The sequence below is a fragment of the Carcharhinus amblyrhynchos genome, chromosome 22 (assembly GCF_965287045.1).
Source record: "Carcharhinus amblyrhynchos chromosome 22, sCarAmb.v2.hapA, whole genome shotgun sequence".
Classification (NCBI taxonomy): Eukaryota; Metazoa; Chordata; class Chondrichthyes; order Carcharhiniformes; family Carcharhinidae; genus Carcharhinus; species Carcharhinus amblyrhynchos.
The window spans coordinates 40854000-40869866 of NC_137345.1; the positions used below are offsets into that span (position 1 = coordinate 40854000).

The window sequence follows — 15867 nt, forward strand, 5'->3', positions numbered from 1 at the left end:
ACTGCTATGTTCTTTGTTTGGTTTCTCTTTTCTAACTCTCTAATCTGTGATTCTGACGTTTCAATTCTCTCCTTGTCGTCAGCCCAATTTTTTTTTACCCAAGACTGAGAGGTGTTCAATTAATCCAGTTTAACCCTGTTTAATTAATTCAAACTAAGAGAATTCCAATTATCTTAGTTCCGTACTTTTTTTTCCCAATCATTTCCATTGTTGATCTAGTGGGTGAAATGGATCCCACCCCTAGGTCGCTCTTATCACAGTCCGGTGATACCTATCAGGGGTGATCAGTCCCCTCCGTACCACCGCTTACACTCGTGGGCTTACACCCTTAAGCTCACACTATTAAGCCGGCTTTCCCTTCTATTCCGGCGATCTCTCAGACAGATTCTTTCTTACTCTCATCTGAACATCACATCACAGGCATCCTTTTCTAGCCTTTACACTCACTTCAAACTTCTGAGCTTCGCATAGGGGGCTACCCCTCTTAACAACTGGTCTAAGGCTGGGTGTAAAGACAGACACCTCCTCATCTGCACGTGCTCAGCTCAGACCTCTCACACACTCTCACACTCTTTCATCACAGATGAGCACCTACTGTACTTTGATTCACTCCCTTAAATTCGGTAATCTATTCCGGAGCTCCGGTTGTGGCCATTCAACCGGACCCGTAAACAGATCCCAGGTTTCAGCACCAATTCTTGTAGGTAAAGATACCTCTGAGACTAATTGTGAGTCAAAGTACAGCAGTTTAATTAACTAAAGCCTGATTCAGAAAATCCAAAATAAGATTTATTTTTATCACCTTTAAATATCCTCACTAAATCAAGACCCTTGCACCTTCTTACAATTCTGGTACAATAAAACAAAACATCACTTGGAACACAGATGCACGAAGAAATACTGAAAGCATTCTAATGTGCAATCTACATGTTTAATTATTTCTACAGCTCTGCCTTTGTAACCAACACAGGCAAGTACAAAATCAAATCTACTGTGTGCCTAAATGGTTAACTCTCCTTACAACTTTAAGATGCAATGTAATGCCACCTTTCCCACTTGGCAGAATTCAAATCTCTGTCCGATCCCTGCATAATTTAGTAAACTTAAAGCAATTCACTTTGATTGGCTATACCTATTACATCACCTGAGGGTCTCAAGTACACAGTTACACCCTCTCTCTCTCTCTCTCTCTCTGTACCATACAGAGTCAGCCTGCTTGTCTCTTTTTTAACCCTTTACTGGTGGGAGCTCACTGGCCTCTAATAAATTTGATGGGTGTCTCATGTCGTGACAAATCCCCTTCTCTCTCAAACAGTCATATAGTCATGCACAATTCCAAATACATAACTGCTATTAGCGTTCACCCCGCACCTCAGTAAAAGCCTATGTCAGGGTTCCCAGTTCCACTGACATACTTCTCTCTACTCTTTCTGCTCCCTCATCACATAACCTCCCCTTAGTTTTAACTACCGTATTAGGTAAGAGAGCAATCTCTCACAGATCTCTCTCCCTCTCGGTTGACGTCTTTTCCCCGAGGTCCTGGGTAGGTTCGGACTGGCAGGCCTTCCTACACTTACTCTCCTTGGGCAAGTCGTAACCTGGAATCCCGCTCCAAACCGCTTGACTAACCCAATTGCATCGATTAGCGTTCGGTTCTTTTTGCGTCGCACTTTTTACCCATTCACAGACAACACAGTATTCGCAGCGCGCTTTGCATGCAAAACTCTACCCTTCAGATCAGACTCAGTCTCTCAAAGTGTTTTTCCCCAATTTAGTTTTACCTTTGCAGGATGTTCTTTGGGTTGGGGAGATCCAGGACCAGCAGAGAGCCGGGTGCGCTGGGCCTCGAGATCCCTTTTTCCGACAACAAGGATTTACATGCAATATAAGTCTGCTTACCTTGCTGTCAGAATGCCAGCTTTGGGATGTCCAGCCCCAGTCGGACCACCGTCTCCGCTACTCCTTCCAGATGCTATTTTCCGGGCGGTCTCCCACAACACCCTGCTCGCAGCGCCAATTTTGTCGTGGTTCCCCAAGACGACAACTTATTTAACCCGATTGAAACAGAGAGTCTGAGTTGTAATCCTCCAAGCAGTAGACTTTATTTTCCAGTACAAGAGAAATAAAGCCGGGAGGTCCGGAACACTCCAACGAGCCATCGGCTTACAGTCTTTTTAAGCACATTTCAGCTCCATACCTCAAGATCCTTATCTCACTTTTACGACCCACTGACCCTTTATCTGTTTTGCTTGAGATTGGTCACTCCCTTTTCCTCTCTTTTCTTCTTGAAACCATGGTGGTTACATCCCTTGCTTTTATCTTTACGACTCTGCTTGTACACTAATAGTGGTTTAGCTGACTTAGGCCGAATGTGAAGAAAAACATGCTCACTTTATTACTTCCTTTTTATTACGGTCAATCTCAAGCTGGACAGCTGGGTTGTGTCCATTGTCCCCCCAAGGGACTATTGGTTGCATTTGCTAGTAAGTAACTGCTATACTGCTTCTCTGGGCCTCCTGCTTTGATCACATTTGCTACACTTGATTATATTAGGTTACAAATCAGCTATACTTGATTACCCATCCCAATTCTACTTCAAGGAAGACATTCTAATACTATCCGTGCTTCCGTATTTCATATCCAGTTTAGGCACAATTATTCAGTACAAATTCTCTAAGTACTAACATGCTTACATATTGAGTACAAATTTCCTTACATAATCTGCTGCTGATTGCCTCTCTGAGGAAGTTACAGGTTGAGATGTATAATGCGTCAAGATGTTTCAGTACATACATGGGTACGGTTGAAAAGCAGGTGAGATACAAAACTGCTCAAGTAGTGGTCTCGTACTGATACCTGGAGAGCACCGTTCCTCCAATCCAAAAAACACACTACCCTCTATTCCTGCATTCAGCTAACTTCATATCCATGTCACCTCATTTTTCTTGCATTCCATTGGTATCAACTTTGCTGACAAGCCTATGATCTCCAGCTCCTTATCAAATGCCTTTTAGAAGTCTATACATATTATACATATTACATCAGAATTCTTGTGGCACAGTGGATTATGTTTATGCCTCCGAGCCAGAAGATCCAGGTTTGAGTCTCACCGCAGGACTTGATGGCCAAGAAAGATGTGTTCATAATATGGTCAAACATTACTGTAAATCTTCTAAACACACCAATGGCTGGTAGGAAGAGCAGGCGGGAGAATATCCTGGTCAATGACGCTTGATGTGGAATGGGTGCTCGAAAGCCATAAGACACTGGTGACAGGCTATTCCGGGAATTACGAACTATGGAAACGGACTACCCCTTACTACACCACTAGGTTAGGGAAAAGAATTGGGATACATTGCATCAACTTCAATATCCTGTCAGTTCATCAAAAAACTCAATTTGCTTTTAACCAATCATGTTAGCTGTCCTTAATTCATCCACATGTCTAACAACTTTTTTTTTGTGTTGTCCTGGATTATGATCTAGTTGTCCCTAAGTTGATTTTGTTCATTTGGTTGGACACAAAAAGATATCATGCATTATGATCTCAAAGTTTTCCCACCAAACTTGCCTGCAGTTGATTGGTTTATTAAGCTTGGCTCCTTTAAAAAAAATCAAGGCTTAAATCAAACCTGGAGACAAACTTGATTCAAATCCTTTCCAACTTGGCCATAACGTTGGGAAAGTGGTTTGTGGAAATAATTTAAGCATGCGAATACAGCAGGCAGTAAAAAATTCAATGATCTTCATAAGAGGATTTGAGTGTACAAATAGGGATGGTTTACTGCAGTTGAATAGGACTTCGGTGAGACCACGCCTGGAGTATTATGTGCAATTTTTATATCATTATCTGAGGAAGGATGCTCTTGCTAATGAGTACAGCAAAGATTTACCAGGCTGATTCTAGGGATGGCGGGACTGATGTATGAGGAAAGATTGACTAGGCTAGCACTGGTTTCACTAGCGTTTAGAAGAGTGAGAGTGAATATCATAGAAGCTTAAAACATTCTAACAGAAGTAGGCAGTGTAGATTCAGAATGTTCCTGATGGTGGGGACACCACAACTAGGGGTCATAGTTTGAGGATAAGGGGTAAACCTTTTAGGACTGAGATGAGGAAAAAATTCTTCATCTAGAGTGGTGAATGTGTGGAATGAGTGGAATTGACCAAAACATTGTGTGATTTCAATAAGAAGTAAAATATAGTTCTTAGGGCTAAGGGCATCAAGGGAAAGCTGGGATCAGGATATTGAATTTGATGATCAACCGTGATCAAAATGAATGGCAGAGCAGGCTCGAAGGGCCGAATGGCCTCCTGCTTCTAGTTTAATAGTGAGTCAGCAAAACTTAATCTTTTTCAAAACAATACTTAAGAAAGTCTGATATGCATATATTCAAACAGATCATTAGGAGCAAATATTTAAATTCTGTAGCTGTGATGTAAACTGGAAAAATCGCTTCAGCTATTTTTAGATTGAAACCGGCGATGTTAAATTGTGGATGTCCGCACGCGCCCCGGCCCTTCTGAGGAGGCGATCGGTGCTCGGGGGACGGGAATATCTGTTACACTGATAAAAGGGTCGAGGAGATTTACTGCTGGAAATAATCTTACAGTTAAACTATGGCATCTTATAGTTAAACGGTCTCTGTATCAGGGCCGGCCAAATAAAAATCCAAATTCGCCATTTCAAAATCAAATCGAGGAATAAATAACCTGAGCTCGCCACCATGACTATCGGGAGCAGGAGGGGGCGGAGTCAGGGGGCGGGGCCTGGGCCGAGGCGGGGCCAAGACAGGGGAGGGGCGGGGCCAGGGCAGGGGAAGGGGCGGGGAGAGGGCGGGGCTGGTATAAAAGGCCTCAGCTCCAGGCCGCAAGCCTCTTCTCTCCGGAGTCGTTGGCAAGATGAGGTGAGGAGGGAAGGGAGCAGGCCTCAGGCCCGCCCGACAATCCGCCGCCATCTGCCACCCTCATCGCCCTCCCTAGCCGGCGGTTGGCGGCAGGACGCTCAGGACTCCCCATAGAGACCAGTTGGTTGGGCGGGGGATGGCGGAGTGTCCGCAGATGAAGCGCGGATCGGGTTTTATTCTTCCACTGACGCCCGCCATCGGGGTGCCTAAGGCCGGCTCACGTGACCGCGAGTGCCTGGAGAGCGAGAGACTGTGGCTGCGGCCTTTCTGTCCATTAAATTGTCAGACTAGCAGCTATAATAAAGCTGTGTTTTACTCCTGAGAGGCGTATCGTACAATAGATGGAGTTGCACTAAACATAATCTATGACTTGAATATAATGGCTGACTATTATAATGGCTACAGTGCATTCAACCCATTGAGTCTGCACCAACTTTCCAACAGGGCATCCCACCCAATCCCTTTGGCCCCACATGTTTAGCCCGCTAATTCCCTTACGCTCATGGATAATTTAGCATAGCCAATCCACCTAACCTGCACATGTTTGCGTGGGAGGAAGCCGGAGCACCCGGAGGAAACTCCTAGCAGACATGAGGAGAATGTGCAAGTTACACACTGATGGTACCCAAGCTGGGATTTGAATCTGGGTCCCTGGCGCTGTGAGGCAGCAGTGCTAACCACTGTACTGCCCACAATGGGCTAAATGGCCCGAAAGTGTAACGCCAAAATGCTCCATCCATTTAAAAGGTTTCTGGCTAGGTACTGCAATTATTGTAACTTGCCACGCTATGTACCAAATATCTGAATATGGGATCAGGCTGTGAGACTTTTTTTTTGTGTGGTGGCCTCATGGGCTAAGTGTAAGCTTTCTATAATCCTCTTGAATATCCTGCACCCCATTCATTTGTTATCCCAGGCCTATTGACTCACAACCCAAATCTTTCAAATTCGCATCACGCTCTGTGCTGTAGCCTTATCTTGATTTTCTCACACAATTTAGCTCCCTGTACATTGCACATTTGTCTTTGTTTTCTTGCTGGGAGTTATGGCTTCAGCTGTCTACCCTGTGACCTGAAGCTTCTCCACCTTTAAGACCATCATTAAAAGCCCATCTTGTGTTTTAATCTCTTATTGAATTATTGTGTAATAAATTGGTGTACAAGGACAGCTGTGCCTGCTCGTGACTGGACCTATTGTAAGAATCAAATGGATGAATTTGTGCTTGTGGTGGGCTGCTTCCAAATAACCACAGGAAACAGACCCAGGGACAAGTAACAATTGTTTATTTGTGAATCAAGTATGGAGTTTTAAATTTATAACTTTGTGTTACAAGTAGGCTTACGTTAACACTGCGGCTAAGTTACTATGAAAGTTGCGAGAAACCTCTGGAATAGCTCCCTCTGTGCTTTCCTCTAATACAGTTCTCTTGCACAGCAATCACAGGGAGAGTGTTCTGATAGAACTCCCAGCTCCAAGTCACAGATATTGCCTGCTATAGTTAGTCAGTACGCAAGACATTATTTAAAATTCCAATCTTGCCTACGTAGGTTTATTGTAAAACTTTCACCCGAAGTTTTGTCTGTAATCTGGCTTAGGAACTGGTTATGTCAAGTAAATAACTTTATTGGCAAATTCTAGGATTTTGAGGTATGTGTATTTGACTAGCATGTGATTTTACTGTAATGAAGGGCTGTTGGATCTATTCCCCTTATACCAAATCCATTTATTTCCCCATTCACGTGTTTGATTTTTTTTTGTGTCTTACAGCAGCAAAGTCTCTCGCGATACCCTGTACGAAGCTGTCCGAGAGGTCCTCCAAGGATCCCAACAGAAACCTCGCAAGTAAGTCTGTTGTACGAGTCCCAGCTGTCTTAACGCAAGGTGGACGTGTGTGTTGCCTAAAACGTTTGCTTCTGGTAGATGTATACATGACATTGTGCTTCATAAGCAGTAAAACACTTTTTTAGAAAGCAGTATTGTATGTCAGTGATCAGGTTCCACCTCGTATATTTTCTGAAAGGGGCTCTGGTATTAGGCAAATAGTGTATGTGTGTGTCCCTGCACTACAGCAGAGCCTCCTTCAGGCTGTTTTAAGAACAGTTGCCCTCATGTCTCAACATGTCATTTGCTCTGTCCAACTTTGCGTGGATAAATGGTCAATGTGATGTGACAACACTTGGCTCTTAAGCCATTGTTTCCAATCAACTTTACTATTCATTACAAATCCAACAACGGGCATACTTGAGCTGCATCCTGTCCATTTCATTCAAATATTAATGTGCTTGTGGTGACTTTGATTATCCATAAATGCTGTCTTGTTACATCCCAGAAGCAAATAAAAATGTTAGAAGGTTGGAGTGATTTTGGAGATGTAAGTTTATTGATCAAAATAAACTGCCGCATCTTCAAGACCACACCAACTGTCTAACATTATATACGTTTCAATGGAAGATTTTATGATAGCCTGATGTTACTTGGTCTGCATAACTAATGGGACTATCTTCTGTTTAGGTTCCTGGAGACTGTGGAGCTACAGATCAGTCTGAAGAATTATGACCCTCAGAAGGACAAGCGTTTCTCTGGCACAGTCAGGTTCGACATCTTATTGCTCAACCCAGTTCTCAGTGCACAAGCTGTAGAATAGAAATTGGATTTGTCTGCTTGCAAACAATATTTAAATGCTACTTCAGTGCAGCTTGTGGGTACTGAAAATCATGGGTAGTTCAGCCCCGTAAGGGGTTTGGACGGACCCCTACCCTGGGTCTTAAAACATGAGGGGAGGCTAGGTGAGGCAATATTGCTAATCCTGCCGACCATTTGTAAGGAGTAAGTTGCTGGTGGATAAGGCACTTGAGAAGCCAGCATCAAGGGTAAGACACTCAACAGAAACTTCCCTAAAATGGTCTCACTTTCAACTGTTTCTCTGACGTTTGACTCTCTGCTGTGCTTGTCTAGGCTAAAGAGTGCACCTCGGCCTAAGTTTTCCATATGTGTGCTTGGAGACCAGCAGCACTGTGATGAAGCAAAGGCTGCTGACCTCCCTCACATGGACATTGAAGCTCTGAAGAAGCTGAACAAAAACAAGAAGATGGTCAAGAAGCTTGGTAAGTTTGAAGATGTTTGTACCAGCACTGGCAAAATTGAAACTTCCATTAGTATCCAGAATGGTGCTCTTGTGGGATTTGCTGAAGCTGGATCTCATCTTTTCATTTGTGTCGAAGGAGTTCTGTATCATTTGGACTTTGAGGTTTCTGGTGGTAGAGTAGAGACAACTTTTATTTGAAGTGTTTGTAGTTTTAGATTCTGAACAATGCATTCTAATATTTTTGAGGCAATATTACATTTCTTTGAATGCTAATGAAGCTATGCACATTTGATTGGTATAAGAGGGGCTGTGCATTGTTTGCTTGGAAGACTGTGCAGACCAGCTTCTTTTGTCTTGGATCCATGAGCATTGGTTAATCTGAAGGCTGGTTGAAGGAGGTCTGGTGTAGTATGTGGGGACTGTTGCCCTTCATGGGCGCTGAGGTGAATCCCTTTGCAGGAACGAGCTCCCGGTTATGTTGTACTTCTGTTTTCCCTTCCAAGCAACTTTTGCAGTTGAGGGCTGCACTCCAGCACAGTAGGGAAGCACGTCTTTAAGACGCGGGTTGATAGGTTTTTGATAAGCAAGGGGATTAAGGGTTATGGGGAGAGGGTGGGAATGTGGAACTGAGACACGACAGATCAGCCATGATCTTATTGAATGGTGGGGCAGGCTCGAAGGGCTAGATGGCCTACTTCTGCTCCTATTTCTTATGTCTTCAGATGTTGGTCTGCTTTATGGGGACCACAGCATTGCTGCCTTTCAGCACCAGGGACCTGGGTTCAATTCTGGCCTCGGGTCACTGTGTGGAGCTTGCACATTCTCCTGTGTCTGTGTGGGTTTCCTTTGGACTGTCGGAGGAAACGAGATGTTAGGTTGATTCGCCATGCTTAATTGCCTCTGTGTCAGGGGGACTAGCAGAGTAAATACCTGGGGTTATAGGGATAAGACCTGGATGGGATTGTAATTGGTGCAAACTTGATGGACCAAATGGCCTGTTTGCACTGTATGGATTCTGTGATACTTGAATCTTCCTGTGCAGCAGGCAGTCCCACCATGCACTGAGCTAAGTCGTATCTGACATAGTCTACATAATGACTATCAGTTTCCTAATTTTCAGTCTGTACTACTGTGTAGTTAACTTTTAATCAGTTTCTTGGTCACTAGGTTGTCAACATCCAAGAACACCTGGTGTGTTTTGAAATCAAAGACTTTGTTACAAAGGCAAAATACTGTGGCTGATGGAAGTAATCAGCAAGATAGACTGCAACTGGAGAGAAACAATTAACATTTCAGGTTGTAGACCTTTTACTCGAACTCAGGAAAATTTGGTTTATATTGGTTCAGGCAGTCAGTCAGACTGTACTGATACGGATCTGAGTATGAAAGGTTTAGGTTATAGTCTGAAAGTCACACCTAAACCAAAAAAGTGGTTAAGATCATAGTATGAAGGAGTTCATTTTTAACCTGTTGCTTCCTAATAAATGGGTGAGCAGAGCATATAGCCAATAACGGTAGTTTTCAAATTAACCAAGGGGCTGCACACCCCCAGCTTTCCTCTATCTGAAGAGGGCAGCTACCTGATGAAGACTTCCTCTTAAACCCTGGAGAACCTGTGAATATATTTTATATCTAGGGATTGGATTATGGTTACTTGTTCAAATAGCTTTGGTCAAGAATAGAGATACCCAAGTTGTCACTTCCCCTCTATCATTATGGCTGAGGTCAACTTTTAGTTAATCTTGTGTTGGGCGCTACCAGCTGCTCGTCGATAAGATGGTGCCACAAGACACCCTGGGACCATCATCTTTGTGATCATTATCTTTGTCTCCGCTCGGTACTGTTTTTCCAAAGATATCAAGTGGCCTCATGCTATGCCTTCTGACCCCATGAGAGCTCCAGAATATTCTGAACAGTACCTTTTTTTTTACAGGCGTTTGAGGCAGAGGTGAATTGTTTAACTCAGTCAATCTGGGGAATAGACCCAAGTCCAATTTGTGAGCACTGATCAGGCTTGGCGCGATGTAATTCCTGATTGTTATTTACGGGATGAATGTCTCTGGCAAGGCCAGCGTTTATTACCCATCCTTAATTGCCCCTTGAGGTAATGGTGATATGGATTCAACAGCAGCCCTCAAATGAAGATTAGAATAAGTATGTGGTGAAATTGGGGAAAGCCTGGGAGTGTGACCAGCTGACTGATTAGATACAGACTTGATGGGCAAGTGGCCTCCTTTGTTATGCAACGCTGACTCTGAATACTTTCCTTTGCAGCAAAGAAGTATGATGCTTTCCTTGCCTCGGAGTCTCTTATTAAGCAGATTCCTCGTATTCTGGGACCTGGTCTGAACAAGGCTGGCAAGTTCCCTTCTCTCCTCACTCACAACGAAAACATGCTAACCAAAGTGGATGAAGTCAAATCAACCATCAAGTTCCAGATGAAAAAGGTGCGTGTTTAATTTGATAGTGGGTAAATATAAAAACATAGAAAATAGGAGCAGGAGTAGACTTTTCAGCTCATTGAGCCTGCTCTGCCACTCATTATCATTAATGGCTGATCATTGAACTTGATAACCTGTTACTGCTCTCCTCCCCATCCTTTGATCCCTTTCACCCTAAGAGCTATACCTAATTCCCTGAAAGCATGCAATGTTTTGGCAACAACTACTGTCTGTGGCAGTGAATTCCACAGGTTTACCACTCTGGGTGAAGACATGTTTCCTTGCCTCAGTCCTAGGTTTACCCTGTATCCTTTGACTGACTCTGGACAGCCTGCCATTGGGATTATCGTTTCTGCATCTACTATCTATTCCTGTTGGAATTCAGTAGGTACCTCTAAAATCCCCTCCTCATTCTTCTAAACTCCAATGCGTATAATCCTAACCAACTCAATCTCTCCTCTTGCATCAGTCCCACCATCCCAGGAATCAGCCTCGTAAACCTTCACTGCAATCCCTCTAGAGTACGAAAGTCCTTTCAGGTGTGCCCTCTCCAGGGCCTTGTATAATTGCAGCAAAACATCCCTGCTCCTGTGCTCAAATCTCCTTGCTATGAAGGGTCAACGTACCATTTGCTGCCTTTACTGTCTGTTGTACCTATATGCTCACTTTTGGTGACTATTGTTTGAGGACACCCAGGTCTTGTTGCAAGTTCCCCTCCTAATTCATGGCCTAATAGATGACCTGCTTTCCTGTTTTTTGCTACCAAAGTGGGTAACTGTATGTTTATCCATACTATTCTGCATCTGCCATGCATTTGCTCATTCACTGAACTTGTCCAAACCCCACTGAAGCATCTCTGCATCCTCATAGCTCACACTCCACCCAGCTTTGTGTTATTTTCAAATGTGGCGATAATACATTTGGTTCCCTCGTATAAATCACTTATATATGTTTTATACATATAGGGGTCCTAGCACTGACCCCTGTGGTACCCCAGTTGTCATTACCTGCCACTTGGGAAAAATATGTTTATTCATACTGTTTCCTGTGCAACCAGTTTTCTATCCAACTCAGTACTGCCCCTACCCCCATGTTCTTTAATTTTATATATTTATATGGGAGGAACTTTCTCAAATCTTCTGAAAGCCCAAATAAACCACATGCCCTGACTCCCCCACATCAGTTCTACTCAAAGAATTCCAGTTGATTTGTTGAGCATGGTTTCCCTTTCGTAAATCCATGCTGACTGTCCAATCCTGCCAACCTTTTCTAAGTGCTCTGCTGGATTCAGTTCTGGCCTTGGGTGATTGTGTGGAGTTTGCATATTCTCCCTGTGTCTGCCTGGGTTTCCTTCTGGTGCTCTGGTTTCCTTCTACACTCCAAAGATGTGAACGGGTTAGGTGAATTGACCGTGCTAAATTACCCCTTACTGTTGGGGACCTGGCTGAGTAAATGTGTGGGATTATGGGAATAGGGCCTTGGGATTGTTGGCAGTTCAGGCTGAATGGGTCGAACTGTCTCCTGCACTGTGGGGATTCTGTGTAAATCTATAATAGATTAACATTTTCCTAGCATTACCTTGTTTGCATGTATTGTGAGTGGAACCGGTTAAAGGATCTGAGCAGGATTCAGTCCACTGTTGGAAGAGGATCAGTCTTCTGGCTGTGAATGATCCACATATTGCTTAAGTTTAACTGTGTAAACAAAATAGATTGCATCAGTAATGAATTGGCATTCTGAGTAGTAGTATTGGTGAATAGTTTCTAGATTCTGGAAGAGCCCCAACAGATTGGAAAATCACAAATGTGATGCCTCTTCGAGGAAAGAGGATAACAGAAAGCAAGAAACTATGGGCCAGTTAGCTGAACATCTATCATAGGAAAATGCTAGAAGCCATTACTAAGGAGGTACATTTAGAAAATCACATTACAATCAGTGAAAAGGATGTTTGACCAATTTAGGGTCCTTGGAGGAAGTAATAAGGGGGTCCTGTACATGTGGTGTACTTGAATTTTTAAAAGGTATTTGGGAAGGCCCCACATCAAAGGTTACTACACAATTGTGGGTAACATATTAGCATGGATAGAGGATTTGTTAGCTAACCAAACAGTAAGGGTAGATGGATCATTTTCAGATTGGCAGGCTTTGGCTAGTGTCACAGGGATCAGTGCTGGGCCTTCAACTGTTTACAATCTACATCAGTGACTTGGATAAAAACTGGTTTTCTGGTGGATGGCACAAAGATATGTTGACAACTTTCCATACCCCTTTGTAGACTGGGCAAAAGTGGTGTATGATATGAAAATGTGACCTTTCACTTTGGTAGGAAGAACAAAAAACTAGAATATTTAAATAAGGGGTTTCCAGAGTTCTGTGGAGGAAACTGGCTGTCCTGATATGTATATACCAAAGTTAATTTGCAGGTACAGCAAGTGATTTAGGGAGGCAAATAGATGTGGTGTCTTGGCATGGGGCGTAAGTAGGGAAGCTTTGCTACAACTTTTTATGGGTCCTTAGTGAGACCATACCTGGAATATCCTGCACAACTTTGGTCTCTGAGGATAAAATTGGATTAGAAGCAGATTCTCAAAGCATCTTGATGCAGAGGCTATCTTACATAAGAACATAAGAAATAGGAGCAGGAGTAGGCCATCTAGCCCTTCGAGCCTGCCCCGCCATTCAATAAGATCATGGCTGATCTGTCGTGGCTCAGTTCGACATTCCCGCCCTCTCCCCATAACCCTTAATCCCCTCGCTTATCAAAAACCCATCAACCCGCATCTTAAAAATATTTAGCGAGGCAGCCTCCACCACCTCAATGGGCAGAGAATTCCAGAGATTCACCACCCTTTGAGTGAAGAAGTTCCTCCTCAACTCCGCCCCCCCTTTATCTTGAGGCTGTGCCCCCTAGTCCTACTGTCCTTTCTGAGCGGGAAGAGTCTCTCCACCTCTATCCTATCCATCCCATTCATCATCTTATATGTCTCAATGAGATCTCCCCTCATTTTTCTAAATTCTAACGAGTACAAGCCTAGTTTATTCAGCCTCTCCTCATAGCTCAACCCCCTTAACTCTGGTATCAGCCTAGTAAACCTCCTCTGCACTCCCTCCAAGGCCAAAATATCCTTGCGTAAGTATGGCGACCAAAACTGCGCACAGTACTCCAGCTGCGGCCTCACCAATGCCCTATACAGCTGCAGCAAGACCTCCCTACTTTCATATCTTGAGGAAAGATTGAATAGTTTGGATACGTTTCCATAGTTTAGAAGAAATGAGTCCCTGGGGTTACTTGCTAGGGTAGATGAGAGGATGTTTCTCTAGGGATTCTAGAATTACAATATATTGTTTAAAATTTGGGTGGCTCCCATTTAAAATAGATGAGAATTTTTCTCCCTGAGGGTTGTTAATCTCTGGAATTCTTTCTCCGGAGAGCAGAGGAGGCTGGAATATTCAAAGCTAGATTTTTTGATTGGCAAAGGATTGGAAAATTATGGCAGGACAGATGGAAAGGCAGAACTGAGCCAATAATCAGGCCAACCATAATATCAAATGGTACAGCAGGTTTGAGGGGCCGGATGACCTGTTCGCCTAATTCCTGTGTTATACATAAACCTAGAACAATGTAGATTCTGAAGCTCGTATTATTGGGGTGAGGAGAAGTTTGGCTTGGCTTGACTCTGCCCACAGTTGAAGAATGGCTTTGAGGTCGTGGTGTAGTGGTAATGTCCCTGGACTAGTAATCCAGAGACCCAGGCTCATGCTTGGGACATGGGTTCAAAACTCCATGACAGCTGGTGGAATTTAAATTCAATTTAAAAATCAGGAATTGAAAGCTAGTCTTGGCTATCATAGATTGTTGTAAAAACCCATCTGGTTCATTAATGCCCTTAGGGAAGGAAATATGTCCCCATTACCTGGTCTAGCCTACATGCAGACTCCCAGCAATGTGGTTGACTCTTAACTGTCCCTCTGAAACAAAGCACTCCGCTAAGGGGCAACTGGAAATCGTCAACAAATGCTGGCCCAGCCAGCAATGCCCACATCCCCCAAATCCCATGATTGAATAAAGTGTGTGTTGGGAAAGGTGCAAGTGGCGGTGCGAGGTTGAACAAATAGATATGGAAAGGATATTCCTGAAATGGGGAATTTGAAGATTTGGCTACAAATGCTAATACTAACTGGTTTGACAATATCAGGATGTTTAAAGAACCAAATGAGTTTGAATGATATTCTGATCTGAGTGGTGTGCTGGCTGTAGCAATAGATGGTGTGCTAGTTGAGTGTTCGATGACCAATATTCACTCTATTTGGTTCCATCCATGGGCAGAATGAATTTTGTGTGCACGCCAGTATTAAGATAGTGTGGAAACAATTTATCGTATTCAATATTTTTAAAAAGTTGCCATAGGTATGGGGGAGAGAATATTAAAATGAGGGATAATTAACAAGATGCATAGTTGAAGATATGGAATCAAGTTGAAGTTAAGACTGAAACTTTCTGTAGTCTTTTGGAATTTTATTTAATCAACAAAATTATCAATTTTAAAATGATCAATTGGAAACAATTTTTAATATAACTATTTCTATACTGCTTTATGCTTGAAGTTATCAAGTCTTAATAGCAAGTATTGTCTTCCCTTTTACTTGTATCCTGCTTTCCAGCTAACTGACTTCCTGTCTCCCTTTTGAACAGTCTTGCTGCAGCAGGTTTCAGAAAGGTAGCAGTGACAGCAGTAGGGCGGGAGAGGTGGTGCTTGGGAGAATTTAGATAGGTGTTTCAGTAATCAAATCATAAGACTGATGAGCAGGCCACAACAGAGTCCTTGAGTTGACTGTAGAGGGTTATGGAAAATGCAGTGGCCTGTAATTCACAGACTAAGTAGCACTTCAGTCATGTTGCTTGCCTGGACTTTAATTTTAATGTTAGATTCTGGTTTGGAGCTGTGCTGGTAGTTTGGGAATTAAGCAGGCTGGAGTTTTGATGTAGAAGTTAACCATGTTTTCATTCCCTCCCAGGTGCTGTGCTTGGCAGTTGCAGTGGGCCACGTTAAAATGACTGAAGAGGAACTGGTCTACAACATTCATTTGGCCATCAACTTTCTGGTTTCACTGCTGAAGAAGAACTGGCAGAACGTGCGTGCCCTTTACATCAAGAGCAGCATGGGCAAACCTCAGCGCCTGTACTGAGTGCACTGTGCAGTTGTATATTTTCAATAAAATATTTTGCTGCATTTGGTGCCTTTCTGTTTAATTGAGAAACTACTTCATAGCAATTTGTAAATTTTGTTGATTAGAATTTTATTTAAGATCCAGATTTCACCCTGGGTTGTACAGGTTATGGTCCAAGGTAATACCTGTGATGTCAGGGTATTGTATGGAAAGTCACCCTGACCAGCTTCAGCAGGTAACTGCTGTTAACTAATGTTTCTGTTCG

General features: G+C 43.2%; 1 protein-coding gene across 1 annotated transcript; it reads left to right on the forward strand.

Annotated features, from left to right (window-relative positions):
- The first annotated feature begins 5043 nt into the window (after positions 1 to 5043).
- On the forward strand, positions 5044 to 15664 carry rpl10a (ribosomal protein L10a). The gene is made up of 6 exons (XM_080209923.1): positions 5044 to 5188; positions 6659 to 6749; positions 7419 to 7499; positions 7863 to 8011; positions 10267 to 10439; positions 15450 to 15664. Exons 1-6 carry the CDS (start codon positions 5044 to 5046, stop codon positions 15618 to 15620), a joined length of 810 nt encoding a protein of 269 aa, XP_080066049.1. The 3' UTR covers positions 15621 to 15664.
- Positions 15665 to 15867: the final 203 nt, after the last annotated feature.

Coding starts and splice junctions, on each gene's coding strand:
- rpl10a (XM_080209923.1), top strand. CDS start 5,044: ATGGCGGAGTGTCCGCAGATGAAGCGCGGATCGGGTTTTATTCTTCCA. Junction 8,012..10,266: donor GAAGATGGTCAAGAAGCTTG/GTAAGTTTGAAG, acceptor TTTCCTTTGCAG/CAAAGAAGTATGATGCTTTC. Junction 10,440..15,449: donor TCAAGTTCCAGATGAAAAAG/GTGCGTGTTTAA, acceptor ATTCCCTCCCAG/GTGCTGTGCTTGGCAGTTGC.